A 21,604-nucleotide genomic window follows, 5' to 3' on the forward strand; every position below is an offset into this window, starting at 1 on the left:
GTCTACATGTGTCTGTACAGTGGTACAGACAGGTCACTGACATTCTGCTGTGTATTTCTTCTAGTCTAAAGTAAGTATGAATATTTGCAAAAACTCCCCTAACTTTAGTAAACAGAAGTTTCCTACCCAAATATCAGAGTCAAGACAAACTTACAGCAAGCTGCAGGGCCAATTCAAACTGCTTGTCCTGGAGAAGCTGCTGGATTTGAGTGGCCATGGGGACAGGAATGAGTCTCCAAACAAAATGATTGCTGGCCACGTAGATAATGTTTGATCTGGAAGCAGGAGTGAGTGTATTAGCAGAAGAGCAGGGCCTTTATGAATGACATGTGCCATGAAAGCTTTGGGCTAATATGGCAGTCACAGTAAACAAGGAAATGCCTTACCCCCCTGAGGTGATGAAACGGGGCCTTTGCAACTCAATGCTCTGTACCAGAAGCCTCGGCTCGAACGTTCGGATCTCCACATAGCGAGGCAATACCGCAATGATGTAAGGAGGCTGGTGCTCTGTGTGAGAGAGGAACAGGTTGAGTGGTTTGAGTGCTCTGGGACTCCGGGCTTGGGAGATGCCTAAGTCGCCCATCCAACCGCCATGTACATGGATCTCCTAAGAGCCCACTAGCCCATCACCAAGCCAGGATCTGATGCTGTGACAGAGAACAGGAAAAAAAAAAAAAAAAAACAGATGCTTTGCCAGAGTGATGAGGAAAAGAAATTTGTACAGAAGAGAAACATCCAGCTTTGCAGACAGTGACCTGACTGTAAGCTTTAAGGATGGATGGAAGTGTCACCTGCTTTCTAAGCACATCACAAAGCCAGGCCACAGCAATGTTGACTACAGCTACTGTCAACAAGGCAATAGTGAAAGAGCCAGATAAAGAAGTTAAAAAAAAAAACCAAAAACTCTTTCATTTCTCCTACAAAGGGAAAGAGTAAAGCAACTTCTATTTTGATTTCCCCTAAAATGATTGTAAGCACTCCTTATTTTTAGCTTATGTTCCTGTTGTGGGTTTTCACAGGGAAGAGATGCAGAGTTCTATCCACTTGGGAAGTGAATCAATGAATGAAAGATCTTCATCTCTGTCTCTCCTTCTCTCTATATATCCGATTTTCTAAAAAAAATAAATCTTTTTAAAAACTGTATGCTGCAGGCCCGGCGCGGTGGTGCAGTGGTTAAAGTCCTCGCCTTGCATGCCCGGGATCTCATATGGGCACCGGTTCTAATCCCGGCAGCCCCGCTTCCCTTCCAGCTCCCTGCCTGTGGCCTGGGAAAGCAGTCGAGGACGGCCCAAGGCTTTGGGACCCTGCACCCGTGTGGGAGACCCGGAAGAGGCTCCTGGCTTCGGACCGGCATAGTATCGGTCGTTGCACTCACTTGGGGAGTGAATCATCGGACGGAAGATCTTCCTCTCTGTCTCTCCTCTCTGTATATCCGCCTTTCCAATGAAAAAATAATAAAAATAAATCTTTAAAAAAAAAACTGTATGCTGCTTTGTATTGGATATTTGATTTTCTTTTCATTGTTGGTATGATTTAGAAAAGTTAGTACAATTTATTTTTTTAAACATTTATCTATTTATCTGAAAGGTAGACTTACAGAGTAGGTAGCAAAAGAGAAATCTATCTTCCATCACTGGTTCATTCCCTAAATGGTTGTAAGGAGCAGGTCTGGGTCAGGAGCCAGAGACTCCACCTAAGCCTCCCAAATAGGTTCAGGGCCATATTCCACTGCTCTTCCCAGAACACTAACAAGGAGCTGCATCAGAAGTAGAGCAGCTAGGACTCAAACTTACACCCAGAGGGGATACCAGTATTGCAGTGGAGGGTGAACCTGCTACTTACAACACCCCAGGTTTGAACTAGCTCCACTTCTGAATCAGCTTCCTACCAAGAAGCCTTAGAAGGGAGCAGAAGGTGGCTCAAGTGTGTGAGTCCCTGACACCCGTGTGGGAAATCCAGACAGAACTCCTGTCTCCTGGCTGCAGCCTGGACCAGTCCTGCCTGTTGTGGCCATTTGGGGAGTAACCCACAGGATGGCAGTTTATATCTCTCTCCTGCTACATTTTAAACAAATTCATCTTTTTTAAAAACATAAGATTTCTTTCCCCTTGATAAAATCTGGACAACCTGAAAAAGTCTAATTTAATCTGAAAAAAAAAAAGAAAAGAAGGAAATCTGTGATTAGAAACCCTATGGTGGCCATCTCACTGTCCAATCCACCAATCTCTGACACCCACATAAATCTGTCTCTAAACTATAAAAACAAGAGCAATCATTGTGGCACAGTGGGTTAGGCTGTTGCCTGCAACACCAGCACTGAATATTGGAACAATGGTTCGAGTCTGGGTTGCTCTGCTTCTCATCTGGCTCCTAACAGGGCTAGGAAGGTAGCGGAAAATGACCCAAGTACTTGGGTTCCTGCCAGTTATATGGGAGATCGAGATCTCAATGGAGTTCTCAGCTACTGGCTTTGGCCTGGCTCAGTCTCAGCTGTTGTTGATATGTACGGGGAGTGAACCACAGGACAAAAGATCTGTCTCCCTTCTGCCCCTATGTTTTTCAAATATCTCTTTTTATAAAAGTCCATTCAATACTTACTTCTATACATTATAGGAATAAATAAAGAATTTCCACTAATATCTAAGTGAAGTCTATTTGGCAGAGGACATGATTAATCCCTAAAAAGAAAGTAGAAGTAAAAATAGCAGCATAAGCTGACTGGGGTGACGGACGGTGCTGGACCCTGTACTGGCAAGCACATAAGAATCAAGTCTGGGATCACCTCAGATGAAGTTTCATTGGAGATCCCTCCAAATGAACTGCGGATCTCAGAACCCCAGTGGATTGTTAATAGATTTCATCGTGCTTAGACGATGAGATTGGCAGCAATCCAGAATTGTTGAACTATCAAAACTGCTTGAGCAGGACCCTCAGAGTGCGCCCCACATCGGGGACCTGGGCTGGGTGGGATGCTGGATGTGGCTTCTCCCTTTGTTTCTCCCCTGACCCTAGATACAGGAAAAAAAAGTGATGATGTTAGTGTGGAAACAATGGTCTTACCCACTTTCCTGTAGTCCTTGACCCTTTGTACCCTAATCAACTAAGTAAGATTATTAAAAAAAAAAAGTTAAAAAACATTCAATGACCATAAAAAAATCATCCCCTTAAAATACTGGGAACTGACAGTGAATGACACATGGTAAAGCTGTCTGCAGAGTCTGGCAAGGGGATTCCATTCTGTGGGGAGGACCAGTGGTTCCTGGGGCCTCACCCATGGCCACGGGGATGTCTGTCCAGTTCAGGGCACATTTCTGTGTGCAGGTCCCCTCCTCATTGAGCACCACGGTGAGATCATCCTGACCCACGGCCACTTTTCTGTCCGCCAGGGGTGCAACTAAGGGCTCCAGCTGTTTTCCTGTTGGAAAGAGCTCTTTGATGGACCCCTTTCCGTCCACCTACAGGAAGACACACAGCAAGTCAACCAATATTCCCAGGCCAGGGTCATGAACAAGGCCTGGAAAAACCCAGATGAAACCACAAGCCTAGAGAAGCCCATATGTTTGGTTTGAAATAGGAAATACCTCTGAGCTTGTCATGAAAAACCTTGTTACCACAATAAAAAACCTGCTCTCTTTGTTTCTAACAGAGACAACAGAACCTGACCTGGCAAATGACAATGCCAAGTGCAGCGGAGAATGCAGAGCAGCTGGGATTCCCATTCACTACTGAAGGGAATGTACAACAGTATGGCCATTTTAAAACACCATTGTTAGAAACATCATAGGGTTTCTAATAATTTGCTGGATTATTAAAAGTTATAGACACTTCCACATGACATTGCAATCCCATTCCTGGGTATTTGCCCACCCAAAGAAATGAAAACTTAAGTCTACAGAAACATCTGTTGACATTTATAGCAGATTTCATTCATAATTACTGCAAATCAGAAACAATCTTACATGGTATCTCATGAATTGCTAAACAAACTGTGGCACATGCATACCACACAGACTACCACATATAGCCATTAAAAAATAACTTATTTATTTATACACAATGACATGGATGAAACTCAAATGTATTCTGCTAAGTGTGAATCCATTTACATAACATTCTGGAAAAAAATAGAATCATAAGATAGGAAGAATCAACTAAGGGCCAGTGTTACGGTGTAGGAAGTTAAGCCGCCACTTAGAATGCTGGCACTCTACACTGCAGCACTGGTTTGAATCCTGGTTGCTTGGTTTCCAATACATCTCCTTCCTAATGAGTGCTTGGAGGGCAGTGGGAAAAGGCCCAAGTAATTGAGATCCTGCCATTCAAGTGGGAGAACGGAAATGGAGTTCCTGGCACCCGGCTTTGACCTGGTAGAGCTCTGGCTATTGTAGCCATTTAGGGAGTTAAGCAGCAGATGGAAACTCGCTCTCTCTTGTCTCTCCCTCTTTGGTGCTTTTTCAAACAGATAAAATCATTAAAAATTCAATCAGTGGTTACCAGAGACTTGGGAGTAGGAGGAAGGGCAGGACTTGAAAAGCAGAGGATGAGGGAGAATTTCAGGGGGTGATAAAATTGTCCTGAATCTTGACTGCAGGGTTAGCTATGTTAACTCTAGACACTGGTCAAAAACATGGAACTTGACACCAAAAAGAATGATTTTTACTGTAATTTTACTGAATTGCCTGGTCCTAAAGTAGAATTTTCACTGGGTGAAGACCCCGCCCTCAACAAGGAGATGGCAGCCTCCTTGGGAGTCAGGGCACTGAGAATAGACTGCAACCTTGGCTCTATCTCCTGCCCTGGTGGACTTGTGTCAACACCTGCATGTCACACTGCACTTTGAGTTAGCTGACAGCAGGGACACCTCCAGGAATCATGATGTAAGTAAAGAGGGTCCAACCACAAGATTGGAACAAATGTGTTACTAAGAGCACATGATAGCAGAGTAGGCGGGTGGACAGAAACGCTTGCCAAATTGCCAAGTCTGGATGGGAGAGAGGGTGAGGAAGCCATGATTCAGATTACTCCAGGAAATGAGTGGCTGGAGCTATCCAGTCCACATACAGTGTGCACACTGGAAGGAGAATTAATAATGTCACAGATACCGAGCACTTAGGTTAAGAGGAAAAGCAAACTACAAAGCAATCTGTCTGATGTGTGTGAACATTGAGTATCATATTTGTATAAACAAACTGGAAGGACATATGCCAAAAGGGTTAACAGTGATTATTTCCTGTTGGGGAGATTATTATTTTCTGTATCTCCTTATTCTCTATAAAAAAAAATACATGTAGCTTAAAAAAATTTAATTATTTGAAAGTCAGAGTTAAAGAGAGAGAGACAGACAAATCTTCATCCATCACTAGATTACTCCCCAGATGGACACAATGGCTGGGATTGGGCCAGGCCAATTCCAGAAGCTAGGAGCTACTTCCAGGGCTCCCACACGGGTGGCAGGGTCCCAAACATTTGGGATATCTTTCATTGCTTTTTCCAGGCCATTGGCAGGGAGCTAGATTGGCAGTACAACAGCTGGGAGTTGAACCAATGCTCATATGGGATGCCAGCATTGTAAGTAGCTTAACCTGTTACTCCCATGACACCTGCCCTCATATGTGGCTTTTGAAATAAACATAAAAATAATTTGTAGTATATGTATAATAAAAGACTTGTAATAGCGAGGGGGCAAAAGACACAAAGTCTTAAAAATATTTGTGTTAGTACTAACATTAGTTTACAATTCCTGAGCACTGAACCTGGAAGCAGCAGGCCACTGAGAATGCCGTTGGACAAAGAACTGGTATAGATGACCTGTTCTAACACTTACTTGATGAGACTAAGTCATCAGCTACAGAACTCAAGGCTACTTTATCTGGCTTAAGTCACACAGATACTTTATTCATGGAAAATGCAGACAGAAAAAAAAAATAGTAATCTCAATAGCAAACGTCCTGTAATGCCAAAGCGCATCTCCTGAAGCACAGTTCATGACATTATCTTCTCCCTGAGACAAACTCATTTCCCCATGAGACAGAATCATTTCCCCAAGGTAAACTGAGAATGCCTGCAAGATGCTAAGCTTTTACCCGTATCAAGTAGTAGTCTCTCTTGAAGCCCACACAGATGGAATTTTCACACCATGCCATGGACTTGGGCACATCTGGTACACTGAAGTCCCCCTGAAGAAAGACAGCAAGAGTTCAACTGAAAACACACTGGAAGCAAAAAGTCACAACTCTGCAAAACCACCTTCCCCTCTCATCGCAGGGCAACTCTCCAAGCATGAGGCTAGGGAGGCAGCTCTAACAAAAACATGTCACACATGAACTGGTCCACTTGGGAAAGGTGAACACTCCTTTTGAAACAAACAAGTCTCCGGTGGACACAGAATGGGCCCAAGGGATCTCAAACAGATGCTGGTTTCCTACCAGGATATCTGTATATGGATACAGCTAGACTCCCAAACTTCCCTGTAGCTTAGTGGGCTGTGGGCCAAGCACAGCAGTAGTTCCACCCAAGTCAGAGGCTGGACCCAATGGGACTGACCTGCAATTCATGAAACTCCCTGTCCTTCCAGAAGTAGAGCTGCAGCTTCTTTTTCACGGCCACACACATCCGTAGCACCTCCTCACCGGTGTCTGTGTGCTGGCAAGAGACATCGCAAGCAGATGAGGAAGGGCACATGAGGATGCCATACCTGACAGTAGGGCGGGGCGGGTTGGGTCCTTGCTTGCAATAGGACCAAATGGAAAATCCTCTGAGTACAAAGTCAGGCTGCCAGGAACACCTTCCCACCACCATCTTGTGCATGCCAAGCATCTCTACCCTTTTTCTTGCTCCCTGCCTCAGGCCATGTGCTACTCTCACTCGCATGCACACAGGATATGAGGATACATCAGCTTCACATGACACACAAGGGGAGAATTTCTCTAACATAACCCAACGGCAAATGTCCATTTGGAGTCCCTATTGGGCGGGGCTTGTCACTGTTATCCTTCCCTTCCAATGCAAGGCGTGAAGATGGCACAGAGTACAACACACAGCCATGTCTCACCTTGCACACACTTACCTGGAGGTCACAAGTGAACAGTGATGCTCCCTTCGCCTTGGAAACCGTAGTGATTTGCTGAAATGTCAACAGGTCATGGACATAGATGTTGTTTTCTGTTTGGGAGGAGATAAAATATCATTACTAAATATCAGTAATGAAAAAAAAAGAAGTAACTGTGAAGTGGTGTTAACTTTGAGGTCAAGATACTGGTGAAGATGTTGTGTCCCACACTGGAGTGCATCTGGTTTTAAAAGAACCAAAGGGCGCATACTGGTTAAAGACAGACCCTATGTTTTGCCAACAGCGATTCATTCTGGGATAAATATTTAAGAGGTTATCTAGTCTTCTGAACTTAAGTATTTTATACCTTAAAAATCTACCCTTGTGGGAGGCTGGGTGGGGCTTGTCCCTTTATTCCACCCCCCCCCCAAACCCCAGATACAGGGAAAAAAGAGCAACAGAGAGAGAATGTGGAAACAATGGATTTACCCACTTTCCTGTAGTTCTTGGCCCTTTGTGCCCTAATCAACTATTAAAGATTATCAAAATGAAATAATTACAAAAAAAAAATCTACCCTGTCTGGGCCTGGCACAGTAGCCTAGCCTAGAGGTTAAAGTCCTTGCCTTGTTCGCTCCAGGATCCCATATGGGCGTCGGTACTAATACCAGTGGCCCCTCTTCCTATCCAGCTCCCTGCTTGTGGCTTGGGAAAGCAGCTGAGGACAGCCCAAAGCCTTGGGACCCTGCACCTGTGTGGGAGACCCAAAAGACGCTCCAGGTTCCTGGCTTCAGATTGGCTCAGCTCTGGCCATTGCAGCCGCTTGGGGAATGAATCAATGGACGGAAGATCTTCCTCTCTGTCCCTCCTCTTCCCTGAATATCTGCCTTTCAAATATAAATAAAAATAGTGTTCAGCTGTGGGGTTGGGGCAAAAGCAGTTCCCTGCAGTGTGGCAGCTGCAGTGTGCAGTGTGGCAGTCCTAGGTTTGGGCAGCCTCGCACCACCTGGTGAGCTCGCTGCCCAGTGGCAAGCTTTGGGGTTTTTAGGACATGTAATTGCTGCCCAGAGACACCCATTGCTAAGGCTAATGTGAGTGTAGATGAGGAATGAATTCTGGGTGATTCACAGCAACGGAGTCACAGAACTTTCTGGCAAGTGTGGGGACTGAGACCTGGTGGTTTGGAAGAGAGAGTCCATAAGATCTATTTGGGCCAGACTGATTCACCAGCCCAGATGGGAATCCTGAGATGGGCCGTTAGCGTAGACAGACCATCACTGACTGCCACACGCCAGTCCACAAGAAAGCTATGGATGGGGGCCCATCTGGCAGGGCTAGGTACCAGTACCTGACTGAGTGGTGGAACAGTGGATGGGTCACACTTGGCAGGGTCAAGACACTAACCAGCATACGAGAGAACCAGGTCCGGGGGTAGATTCTGTGGGGGAAGTGTGGGCCCAACCCTGTGGAAATACAAGTCCCGCTGGTTAGCTCACGAGCTGGGGTGGCGATGGGCTGAGCTACATGTGGCCATCGAACCTGCCATCACTTATGGGTAAAGGAACTGACAACAGTCTGGTCAGGTCAAGGCAGTAGTACACAAATGTGCATCCTAAAATGGGATGTGGGGTGGGCTGAGCTACAACTGGAAGGGGGCAGATCGGGCAGGGCTGAGCAAACCTCAACTCACAAGGAAGAACAGAAATCAGGATGGAGCACAGGTCATGCCAAACTAGGCTCTTACACCAACTAGTCTGCATGAGCCAGGGATATTAGGCCACAGCATCGAAGGCAAAGGCTGAGACAGGTGAGGGACTAAGCCAACTGGGTCAGAGCAACCACTGGCACACGTGTAATCTAGGGCTGGGAATAGGCTGGGTTGGGGAGCTGTGAGAGTACACCCTTGCTGGGCTGGGGTTCCCACGGAAGAGTGCGGGGGCCAGAGTGGGGGCTGCATTCTGGTCTGGATATGGCTGCAATCTCCCTTGGCACAAGTGTGAACTGGGGCTGGGTACACCTAGCTGGGCTAGACACCAGCACCATCTGGTGCTCTGGAGAACCTGGGTAGATGTAGGATGAACTAGGCTAGGCCTCTGCCCCTAATGAGCCATGTGTGAGCAGTGTCTGGGTATGGACAAGCCTTGACTGGGGTGAAATATGCAACAGTAAGAACCAGAATGGATTGAAGGCCAGCAAGGAGGGCTGGCCCATGGACCCACCAATATGCACAAGATCTGGCATAGGGAGAGGTTCTGATGGAAGAGCTTGGGAAACTTCTCTGTTGGGACACAGTCCCTGCAGGTGAGCACAAGAACAATGATAGGGAGCAACCCAGACCAGGCCAGAGAAAGATACCCACCGTCATACATTTGGCATAGGAGAAGGCTGAACCCGTTCACATCACCCACTGGCGAATCTGAGCACCAGAATAGAGTGTGGGTCAGGCCAGGTTCAGTTGTGACACAAACCAGTGCACATTACAGAATGCCAAGGTGAGGTGAGCCATACCAGATGTGGCCGCAGTGCCCAAACAGCACACGTGAGAACCAGGGAGGGAGGGGGCAAAGCCGGCAGGGGGAATGTGGGCTCCCCTGCTGGACAACCACTCCCACTGGAGAACATGAGTTGGGATGGGGACAGACCAGACCAGGCAGGGCTGCAACACCTGTGGGCCTCATGTGAGCTAGATCAGGAAAAAGCCTGGTTGGGCTGCCTGATCTGACTGGTGCAAGAAAAAATTAGAGTGGGTGTGGGTTGGTTGGGCTTTGCCACAGCATCAGCTGGCAGAGGCTGGCACTAGGAGCTAATTTTGTTAAGTCAAATGCCAGAACCACCTGGAGAGTGCATAATCTGGGAGTGGGAATAGCCTAGCAGGGAAATAGTGGACACCTCCCTCTTGGGTACCACTCCCACCGGGAAGCATGAAAACCAGGACAAGGGCAAGGGTGGCTAGACAGAAAGGAGCCTGCCAGTATGTGTGTGGGCTGAAAAGTAGGGTTAGTTGGGTTGAACTAGGCTTCAATGCCCATTGACATGTACGAGAGCTAAATGGGATGTGGGACAGACTGAACAAGTCTGTGGTACATACTGGCAAGCATGGGAACCAGGGTAGGGGGCAGGCCTGGTGGGGGTTATGGGAGTTGCCCCAACTAGGCTGCAGCTCCCACTGGTTTGCGTGAGGGCCGAGTATGAAGTGGGCAGGATTGGGCTGGACTGCAACAACCACTGGCTCATGCGGAAGACAGGGCTGGAAACAGAAATGACCTAGCAATTGCAAGGACCAGCATGTATATAAGCTGATTGGGTTGACGGATAGTGCCGGACCCTGTACTGGCAAGCACACATAAGAATCAAGTCTGGGATCACCTCAGATGAAGTTTTATTGGAGATCCCTCCAACTGAACTGCTGGTCTCAGAACCCCAACCATGAATAGACTATGTCAGCCAGAGGATTGTAAACAGATTTCATTGTGCTTGAAATGGCAAGACTAGCAGCAATTCAGAACTGTTGAACTATCAAAACTGCTTGAACAGGACCCTCAGAGTGTGCCCCACATCGGGGACCTGGGATGGGTGGGAGGCTGGGTGGGGCTTCTCTCTTTGTTTCTCCCCTGACCCTAGATACAGGAAAAAAAGTGATGATATTAGTGTGTAAACAATGGTCTTACCCACTTTCCTGTAGCCCTTGACTCTTTGTACCCTAATCAACTATGCAAGAATTAAAAAAAAAATGTGAATAAAAAAAATTTTAAAGCCTGTAAAAAAAAATTAATAAATCTACCCTATCCAGGATAAAAAAAATTCTTCCACTTCCAAAGTACATTTACACGTTGAAGATCTGTAGCATAATGCTTGTATAAGTTTCCAATGAAAAGGAAATCTACAATTGTGTCCAAACCCACAGCAAAGATTTATTTACAGATTTATTTATTTCATTGAGCTCTTTTTTTTTTGCTGCTTCACTCCCCAAATGCCCTCAACGGCTGGAGCTGGGTCAGGCCAAAGTTGGAAAGCAGGAGCCCAATCCAGGAATACGCTGGATAGTGGACGTAGGCACTCCAATGTGGGACACAGCACGCTCAGCAGCACTTTAACCCCTGGGACAAACACCACCTTTACATCTAGTTCTCATTATGACCATTTGACCATTTGAGTTATCTTAAATGTTCACCTAGATAACCTACAAACTGACTTCAAAATGATCCTACCATTTGGGCCTGGGGCTGAAGACTAGAGTGTGTGTCAATTTCCAGTCCTCTGCATGTCAAGAAAAGGCCTCACGGTTGTGCTTCACAAAACCATAGCTTTTTTTAAAAAAAAGATTCATTTATTTTTATTGCAAAGTCAGATATACAGAGAAGAGAAGGGACAGAGAAGAAGATCTTCCATCTGACGAATCACTTCCCAAGTGACTGCAATGGCCAGTGGTACACCGAACTGAAGCCAGGAGCCAGGAGCATCTTCCAGGTTTCCCACACGGTTGCAGGGTGCCAAGGCCTTGGGCTGTCCTTGAATGCTTTCCCAGGCCACATGCAGGGAACCAATGGGAAGCGGGGCTACTGGGATTAGAACCGACACCCATTCGGGATCCCAGCGCATTCAAGGTGAGGACTTCAGCTGCTAGGCCATCACAATGGGCACTAAAACCATGTCTTTTATAACAAGATCCTGAATAGCCTGGCCCTGTCTGGTCTTTGACCTACTATCCACCATTTTCCATCATGTATCCTAAATCTGGTCCAGTCAACTTGCCGCCAGGAACGACAGACAGAAGGGCCTTTGCTCATATTGTTTGCTCTCTGCCTATGTCTCCCTTCCTCTTGAATTCTGGTTATCCGCTAGACAATTCAGTCCTTCCCATTACTAAGATCTCACGATGCGTTTTGTAACTCTTCACTGTAAGCCACTATATTGTATCATGATTACTAACTTATTTCAGTCTTCATGATCAGAACACAAGTAACACAGACAGAAACCATGTTGCACTGAACTTGATACTCCAAGGTCTAGTCTACATTCTGCAAAGAGTAGGGCTTAATATATGAATAGAAACGTCTTGCAGGGCCCAACGCGATAGCTCAGTGGTTAAAGTTCTCACCTTGCACCCACAGGGATCCCATATGGGTGCTGGTTCACGTCCCGGCAGCCCCCGTTTCCCATCCAGCTCCCTGCTTGTGACCTGGGAAAACAGCTGAGGACGGATCAAAGCCTTGGGACCCTGCACCCGCATGGGAGACCTGGAAGAGGCTTTGGGCTCCTGGCTTCACATCAGCGCAGCTCCAGTCATTGCACGCACTTGGGGAATGAATCAATGGACAAAAGATCTTCCACTCCGTTTCTGCTACTCTCTGTATGTCTAACTTTGCAATAAAAATAAATAAATCTTTGAAAAAAAATAAACTTGTTGCAGAGTAGAGTTCAAGTTCATAAGCGATGCTGTTGTCTTTTATCCTCATGCATCCTGCTGCATGTGGTTTGAAACATGTTAGTACAGTGCTAAGTAACTAACAAACTAATCACTACAGAGTTAATGAGGGGGTCACAGCTTTTATTTTCTGACACATGAAATACAAATGCAACCCCTTTCCTTACCTAACAAGCTGACCAGAATCTTAAACTGGGAAACCACATGGATCTGGAAAAACAGCACATCATAAGGCCCAATTAGACACTTTTTTTACAAAGCTTAGCAAACATTCATTTAAGAACAGTAGTAAAAAGAGACTAACAGCTCTGTGCCAGTTCTGAAGATCTGACTTGTTAATGTCAGTCACAATTTCTTCTTTGGAAAAGAGGATCTCAGGCACATGGCAGGTGGGGAAAAGAGGCCTGCATAAATCAAGTACAGAGAAGAGGACTCAAACAACTAACAGGCAACATTACCAAAGTTCCAACTGGGGGTGGGGTGGGGGAGTGCCATGAGTATGACACTCTTGTGAAACCACCATCACTGCCTACCTGCTGAATCTTTTTGGAGAAGTTCTTATTGGATTTCTCAAGTGTCACTTCAAACCTGTTGCAACCTAGAGAGAAGAAATAAACAAGTACAGTTTCAAACACAGGAATACGCACAGAAACTAAACACAGTGAGAATACTGTTCTCTTAGAGCAACCTTCATTATTTGCCTATCAAGACTAGAAATTGCAGATCTAAAATAGGCAGCTGCTTTACTGAGCATGGTAAAGTGCTTCAACTTCAATTTTGTTATCACTATTATTATATTAATTTGAGAGGGAGACAGGAGGAAGGAAAGAAAGAGAGAGGATAGAAGGGGAAGGGAAGGAAGAAAGAGGAGGCGATACAGAGAGCTCCCATGCACTGGCTCATTCCTTCAGTGTGGCGAGGGCTGGGCCAGGCCAAAGCTGGGAAGTGAGAACGCAATCTAGGTCTTCCACAAGGTGGCAGAAACCCAACTACTTGAGCCATCACACTGGCTTTTAGTGTCCACCTTAGCAGGAAGCTTGAGTTGGAAGGCAGGCATGGACACTAAAGCTGACACACCAAGGTGAGATAAAGGAGTGGGTTAAGCGGCATCTCAACCACTAGATCAAACAGCTTCGATTCAACTCCAACTTCAAACCCGAGTTTCACCTATCTTCACTCAGCATCAGCAAAAAGGATTCCACAAAGCTGAATCAAGCTGCAAGGTACTTGTGAACCTGTAACTCCCGATTCTATGCAACAAGTCTGTCAGTCAAGGGTTCACAGGAAAAGCGGAAAGCACAATAATCTAATGTAAGAGTTGAAGTGCTGTCAGACAGAGATCAACAGAGTCCCAGCACTGCCCTATGTCCTACATTGTGCAGGCACAGCAAACACTCCACCCCAGCTCCAGAGCTGGGCAACGGAAGGCATCTACACTTACTGCCACTTCCAGGTGCTGCCACGTCTGCCGGCACTGTTATAGAAGGGGGGGAAGATATTTATTTACCACAGAAGCACATGGAATCAACCTTGCCAGAGGTGACAAAATAGTCACTCTCAAAGTTACCAAAGAAGTAAAAAGAAAAGAAAAGAAAAAAAAAGAATGACGATCATAGAAACAACAGTAGCTGTCATTAGTCAATAACTAGGTATCAAATTTGGGGTTACTTTTCTTAACTGGAAAGAGAGTAAGAAAAAAAAGGAGGAGGAGGAGTGGAGGAGGAAAAATGAGGCAGAGATACAGAGAGCGGGATACAGAGAAGGGGGGAAAGAGGGAAATACTTCCCACCCACTGGTTCATCGTCCAAACGGCCTGCAGCAGCTGAGGCTGGGCCAGGCTGAAGTCAGAATTCTCCCACGTGGGTGACAGCGATCAAAGTCCCGAGTCATCACCTACTGCCTCCCAGGGTGCACATCGGCAAGAAACTGTCATTAAAAGTGCAGCTGGGACTTGCTAACCCTGGCACTTTGATATGGGACACAGGCATCCTAACCAGTGTCTTTTTGTTGTTGCTGTTCACCATCTTTCTGGTCCTAACACATGCGTTCATGCTCCATGTTTTTATTAAATGAGTTCACCTTCTAATTCAAATTTTCCATGTATACTTTGAGGTACTCTTTTTATTTTTCAAGATTTATTTATTCATTTATTTATATTGGAAAGGCAGATAGACATAGAGAAGGAGACAGTGGCCCTAATGGCCAGAACTGAGCTGATCTGAAGCCAGGAGCCTAGAGCCCTTTCTTGGGTCTCCTATACGGGCACAGGGTCCCAAAGCCCTGAGCTGTCCTCCACTGCTTTCCCAAGCTCCAAGCAGGGAGCTGGATGGGAAGTGGAGCAGCCGGGATTAGAACAAGCAGCCATATGGGATCCTGGTGGATGTAAGGCAAGGATTTAACTACTAGGCTATCACACTGGGCCCCTAAGCAGTGTCTTAACTACCGCACCAAATGCCCACCCGTGAAGAACTCGAATATTTCCTGTTCTCTCAGTTCCTCTCAAGAAGTAGGTATTATTATTCCAAGTCCATATCTTAGGGGCTGAGGGGCCAAGCAGTTAGCGAGCAGCCAGAGACACAATCTGCATGTTGATGCAGAGTGGCCCAAAGCCTGGCTCTGAGCCCACACAGCATGGAATCAGATGGATGGGAGTGGAACAGCCAGAGCACGAACCAGAACCCATATGAGATCCTGGTAGCTGCAAGGCGAGGACTTAGCCACTAGGCTACCACGCTGGGCCCACAAAACTCTTTTAATGTCTAGCTTACTACGAGAACTAAAGTTCAGCATTGTGGTAGAATGCCACCTACAATACTGGCATCCCCTTGTGGGCACAGATTCAAGTCCTGGCTGCTCCACTTCTAATCCAGCTCCCTGGGAAAGCAGTAGAAGATATCCCAAGTGTTTGGGACACTGTAGCCATGGTAGGAGACCTGCAGGAAGCTCTTGGCTTCAGTTTGGCTCAGCCTAAGCTGCTTGGGCCATTTGGGGAGCAAATCAGCTGACGGAAGATTTCTTTCTCTCTCCCTCTCTCTCTGTAACTCTGCTTTTTCAAATAAACAACTAACAGTTAGTCATAATTTCAAGCAAACGCAATCCTCCATGAGGAAAAAGTAACTCAGACAACGGCACAAGGCCTTCTTGCCAGCACAGCCCCCAGACCTCACACCTGGCACCCAGCACAAGTGCTTCATGTATACCTCCCATTGAATCAGTAAAAAGATGTGACCCAGAAGGTGAATGATCTTTCTCTTCGTAAATCTGCCTTTCCAAAAATAAATAAATAAATATTTTTAAAAAGGAAAAGAGAGTGCAAAAGGAAAAACATTAAAAAAACAAAAGTCCAGGCCACAGGGCAGGTTAATCCTACATCTCATATGGTGCTGGTTCGTGTCCCAACTGCTCCTCTTCTGACCCAGCTCCTTGCCTCTGGCCAGGGAAAGCAACGAAGGCTGGCCCCAATGCCTTGCGACCCTGCACGCGTGTGAGAAACAAGGAGGCTCTAGGTTCCAGACCAGCCCAGCTCTGGACATTGTGGCCATTTGGGGAACAAAGAAGAGGATGGAAGACCTTTCTCTCTCTCTCTATCTTTCCCTCTCCCCCTCTCTGTAAAATCTGCCTTTCAGATAAATAAATAAGTGAATAGATCTTAAAAAATAAAAAAGAAAGATGTGTCACCACAGGTCTAAATAGCACTAAATTAGTAATTTTTACTCCTCTGTCAAGAACATTCTTGACTAAAACATGGAGTAAAACTCCTCTGTTGGAAGAGTGGTGAAGCCTACAGACATTTCTAAGCCAAGGGCAGCTGGCTCAAATCAGAACAGACAGCAGAGCCCCTAGTCCCACTCTTTCTCTGACACCTGTCACTCCCCCCCCTTTCCTCAGAAAGACAATCTAGTTGCTGCCCTATCTCAAAAATCTCAAGTCTAGAAACCAACTCAGTCCTGGGACTGATTCACAGAGGCCCAGGTCTACTACTGGGCCACATCAGTTCAGAGAGGAGTGAGCAGTAGCCTGTTTCCTAAGAATACAGGGAGAAGTGCAGTTTCCAATCAGAGTCTGCTTTATTGTCTAAGATGTGTTGGTTAGTTAAGCCATTCGAGTTAAACAGGGGAAAACTGGGACCCAGAAAAAATGAACTTGTCAGAGGTCACATGATGAATCAATCACAGGACAAGAAATAACCAGCCCTTCCTTAGACCAGGGATCCAAGTCGCTTAACATGAGCATCACCAGTTTGAGTCTACACTGTGTTGAAAGATCCAAATTTATAATCTAGTTTTCCATTCCTCACCACTTGGATTTGAGCCCATTGCAGACAAAAACATTGATTAAAAATGCTGAGTTAAATCAATCAGAAACTCAAAATTTCTAAAATTGTTGACCAGGTAGATGTCACAGAATACAAATATTCTAGCTCTGGGTACTAAAAAGTTAAACCAAGAATCATCCAAGCAAAACCAAGGCCACTGTGTGCTTAATATCAGATAATGGAACATGGCCTTCTTCATTCATTTACCTGTTATCAAGGACTGCTTTTTTTTTTTTAAAGATTTATTTTTATTATTTTTTATTGGAAAGGCGGATATTCAGAGAGGAAATACAGAGAGGAAGATCTTCCATCCGATGATTCACTCCCCAAGTGAGCCGCAACGGGTCGATACTATGCCGATCCAAAGCCAGGAGCCTCTTCCGGGTCTCCCACGCGGGTGCAGGGTCCCAAAGCTTTGGGCCGTCCTCGACTGCCTTCCCAGGCCACAGGCAGGGAGCTGGAAGGGAAGCGGGGCTGCCGGGATAGAACTGGCGCCCGTAAGGGATCCCGGGCGTGCAAGGCGAGGACCTTTAACCACTTGCGCCACCGCGCCGGGCCCTCAAGGACTGCTTTTAAGCCTTCATGGCTGAGCTGTGGGGAGACAACAGAGATATCCTATAGCCTGAAAAGCCTAGCATATTTACCATTTGGAGCATTTTTAAAACAAGGCTGTTGATTCTTCAATGGAAACTGGAAAAACCTAGAAATGAAATCAATTCTTTGTTTGGCTCTATGATTTTGCTGCTTGTCCCACTATAGAACTATCCCGGAAGGCTTTCCTCTTTTTCCATGGCATTTTTACTCCAGCTTCCAAAAAGAGGGTTCTACTTCCATTTAAGCAAGTTACTTTGCAAATACAACTGGGCTGAAAGCTGTGAGGCTGCTGGTTTTGTAGGACTAACATAGCTGACCAATGACAATGGGGCTCAGCCTACTCTGGAACTGGCAACAGATTTGTATGGACTATGATTCCGGGAACAGTGCCAAACACATTAGTTTTCCATGCAGAAAGCATATAAATAAAATTAAGAAACTTTTTCTCCTTTTTTCCCTAATTAAAGACATACTCTAAGAGAACATATTTTGGAGCTAGTGCTGTGTCCTACTAAAGCTACCACTTGTGGTGCCAGCATCACATATGGATGCTACTTTTAGTCCTGGCTGCTCCACGTCTGATCAAGGTCTCTGTTACGGCTTGGGAAAAGCAGCAAAAGAGATCCAAGTAATTCGCCCCTGCCACCCACATGAGAGACTGGATGAAGCTCCTGAGTCCTGAGCCTGTTGTCACCTCTGGGGAGTAAACCAGCAGATGGAAAATCCCTCTTTCTTTCTATAATTCATTCAAACAAATAAATAAATCCTTAAAAAAAAAAGAGGGATAACCGATTTTAAAGATTAGTTATTTTCTACCTTACATCTTTAAAAGTCACCTTTGATTTAAACTCTAGTTTGCAAAGTCCTTTGAAGCCTATTATTATTGCTCCTGATCACACCCATCTGGCAAAGTAGCCAGGCAGACAGGTAGTTTACAGAAGAGAAAACTGACACCAAAAATGACATGCTCCCAGTCATGGGCCACGGAGAAGTAAAACGGCTGCAAGCCTAGCAGGGCCTCTCTTGCCAGTTCACTCTCACATTAACAGCATCTAAGTCAACGGTTTCTAGCCATGCTTCCTACTACCACAGCATTTCTACAGAAATCTAATCCCCATCAGAGATATTCCTGTTACTGGTAGTGAGTTTCTAAAAAGTTAGAAGGGGAGCAACACAGAGCCCCATCATCCAGGCAGCAGGAGGCAGAAGACAGAAAAACTCACAACCTTGAGATTCTCACGTTTCTCCATAGTTTTCCTGTGTTCCCTCCATCCCATAATCATTTTTTCACCGATCTGACAGCTAATCCCAAAACTTCTTGGCATGAGGAAATGAACCATCTCTTTCTCATCCCTGGAAAATCTGCCACTTACCAACATCCTTCCGAATCCTATAGAGAAGAAGATGTCCTTGTTTGGTTCCAACAAGAAGCCATTCCTCTGGAAAAGAAAAGACTTGTGAGAAGGGTCAGTTAGCTTGGTTAAAACTTACCTTTTTAGCTGGGGCTTGTCATGAGAAATCAAAGGGTCAGGAAAAAAAACAGGTTGCTTACCACAGCAGATGGAAGAGATATGCACCACTATTTCTACTCTGCCTTTCAAATAAATAAATAAATAATCTTTAAAATAAAAACAAATAAAAAGGTGCTCATTTCTCATATCAAAGTATCTGGCTTTGATATCCGACTCAGGCTCCTGACTGTAACTTCCTGCTAAGGCAGACCTCCTGGGGTGAAAACCCAAGCAACTGGGTTGCTGCCATCCACATAGGAGACCTATGTTGAGTTTCTAGTCCCTGGCTCAGGCCCAGGTCCAGCCCCAGTCACTGTAGGCATGGTGCCAATATATCAGCTAATAACTGCTTTCTGTTTTTAAGAGAAAAAACAAAAAACAAAAAACAGGAAGACAGAGACAGAGTCAGAGAGAGAATGGAAGACAGGCAGGAAGGAATAAAATATCTGTGAACCAACCAATAAAAATAACCCCTAGGCTACAGTTATTGGGCTCCACATACTAGAGCATAAAAGAAAGTCCCCAGCTTCACTGCTTCAAAATTAAACTTATCACAAAGATATAATAAAGTTAAAAATTTTTTACTGCTAAGTATTTCCTTATTTTGCTCAAAAGAATAATTGTAAAAATTTCAAAAATCATAAAATGAATCTTTTAGACATGAAATTAAGGGTCTAACCTTAGAAGAAACAGGTAGGAGACATCCTTTGAAGATCTTAAGATTTTACTTAAGGGAAAGTATGTGCAACAGAGCAAGCTTTAAAAAGTGTTGATAAAAAAAAATTAGAGTCCTCATATTCTTGCTGGTAAGAATGTAAAATGATAAATTTTTAGGAAAACAGATTTCCCCTAAAATATGACACATCAAGTTTATAATATAACCTGGAAATTCCCCTCACAGGTAATTCCCCAAGAGAACTGAAAACATATGCACAGAAAGCATGTACACAGATGTCCATCACAGCGTCATGTGTAAAAGCTAAAAGGGAGAAATAACCCACATGTCCAAGTGAAGAATGAATAAACAAACCGCGGCACTCAGATGACTGGATATCAGCCAGCTATTCAAAGGGAGGAATGGCTGGTACACAGTATAGCAGGGATGAGCCTGGAAACATTCAAAGCCATACTAAAAAAAACAACATTACCTTGGGTCCAGCACGGTAACCTAGCAGCTAAAAGTCCTCACCATGAACGCACTGCGATCCCATATGGGCGCTGGCTCTAATCCCAGCAGCCCAGCTTCCCATCCAGCTCTCTGCTTGTAGCTTGGGAAAGCAGCAGAGGATGGCCCAAAGCCCTGGGACCCTGCACCTGTGTGGGAGACCTGGAAGAAGCTCCAGGCTCCTGGCTTCAGTTTGGCTCAGTTCCAGCTGTTGCAGCCACTTGGGAGCTGAATCAGCAGACAGAATACCTTCCTCTCTGTCTCTCCTCCTCTGTGTATATCTGACTTTGCAATTAAAACAAAACAATGCATTGCCTCTATCTGCAATGACCAATAAGAGGCAACTCCACAGAGAAACAGAGACTAGTGGTTGCCTAGAGCAGGGGGTTTGGAAGGAAATAAGAAATGAATGCCAAAGGATATTGGGTTTCATTTTGAGGTGACAAAAGTGCTCGAAAGTGCCTGTGGTACAGTTGCACAACTCTATGAATGTATTGAATATCACTGAATTGTTCAGTTTATGTGAGTAAACTGCATGTATGAATTATACCCGAATAAGGCAAATTAGAGAGAGAGAGATGCATTAGCAGAGAGCTGAACTGGAAGCACAGCAGCTGGGACTCAAATGGGAACTCATATGGGATGCAGTAAGTGGTGAAGCAAGGATTCCGACTCCAGGCTGCCTGACTCACTACCTAACACATCTTGTGGTCACAGAATAAGTGTTGGTCAGAGATTGTCTGAAAGGTAACAGCTACAGTTTTCAGGTGTGGGGGTAGGTGAGTAGGTACTTGGCTTAACTGCTAAGATGCTGCTTGGCGTGCCTGCATCCCATATGGGAGTGCCTGGATTTGAATCCTAGCTCCTCTTAACAGTTCAGCTTTCTACTTACATGCCCCTTGGGAGGCAGCAGGTGGTAACTCAAGTACTCGGGTCCCTGCCACCCACATGTGAAATCTCCATGAGTCCCATAATCCTGGCTTTGGTTTAGCTGAGTCCCAGTTGTTGCAGACATTCAGGGGAGTAAGGCAGCAGAAAGCACTTTTCAAATAAAACAGGTCAGGATCTACAACAGGAACATTTCTCTACATGGATATCATTCACTGTCCAGAAAGTAAAAAAAAAAAAAGAGTGATTCTGTTTTATTTCCTCTTGCATTTTAAAGGAAAAGCAGGACACATGAAATCACCAAGTGCTCTTAATGATCTAAGTGGAAATCCTAAATAACCAGCTTTAACGGAATACTGGAGACATGTTTGAGCAGAACATAGGGAAAAGCTGACTTCATGATGTTTGCGCTGTTGAAATTCTACTTATAAACATCAGGATGCTAAGAAATTTGGTAATACTAAGTTGATTTTTAGCATAACCAATGATATTTGAGATATAAATAATGAAATAAATTTTTAAAGAAATTCCCTTAAAAGATCCCCATAAAGATCTGAAACCAAAAGGCCATTCATCATCTTCCTCATTCTTGCCTCTTCATTCTTAGCCCCAAACTAGTGTCAGTTCCTGTTTTCTTCTTCTAACAGCCTCAGTCTCCTC

At 45.2% G+C, this 21,604-nt stretch overlaps 1 protein-coding gene across 3 annotated transcripts in view; it reads right to left on the reverse strand.

Moving 5' to 3' along the window:
- LOC121168183 (vam6/Vps39-like protein) overlaps window positions 1–21,604 on the reverse strand; it is a 45,649-nt gene that overhangs the window by 18,953 nt on the left and 5,092 nt on the right. The window contains exons 2-11 of one of the 3 annotated variants that reach the window (XM_040998062.1): window positions 18,754–18,819; window positions 13,913–13,945; window positions 13,005–13,069; window positions 12,639–12,681; window positions 7,067–7,161; window positions 6,544–6,642; window positions 6,084–6,176; window positions 3,272–3,455; window positions 387–507; window positions 155–275 (exon numbers count right to left, since the gene is read on the reverse strand). In XM_040998062.1, coding sequence (XP_040853996.1) covers window positions 155–275; window positions 387–507; window positions 3,272–3,455; window positions 6,084–6,176; window positions 6,544–6,642; window positions 7,067–7,161; window positions 12,639–12,681; window positions 13,005–13,069; window positions 13,913–13,945; window positions 18,754–18,819 — 920 coding nt within the window. The remainder of the gene's footprint in view (window positions 1–154; window positions 276–386; window positions 508–3,271; window positions 3,456–6,083; window positions 6,177–6,543; window positions 6,643–7,066; window positions 7,162–12,638; window positions 12,682–13,004; window positions 13,070–13,912; window positions 13,946–18,753; window positions 18,820–21,604) is intronic. The other 2 variants (XM_040998060.1, XM_040998063.1) reach the window with 2 other exon arrangements.

Source organism: Ochotona curzoniae, unplaced genomic scaffold, assembly GCF_017591425.1.
Source record: "Ochotona curzoniae isolate NIBS_2020 unplaced genomic scaffold, NIBS_Ocur_1.0 patch75, whole genome shotgun sequence".
Lineage (NCBI taxonomy): Eukaryota > Metazoa > Chordata > Mammalia > Lagomorpha > Ochotonidae > Ochotona > Ochotona curzoniae.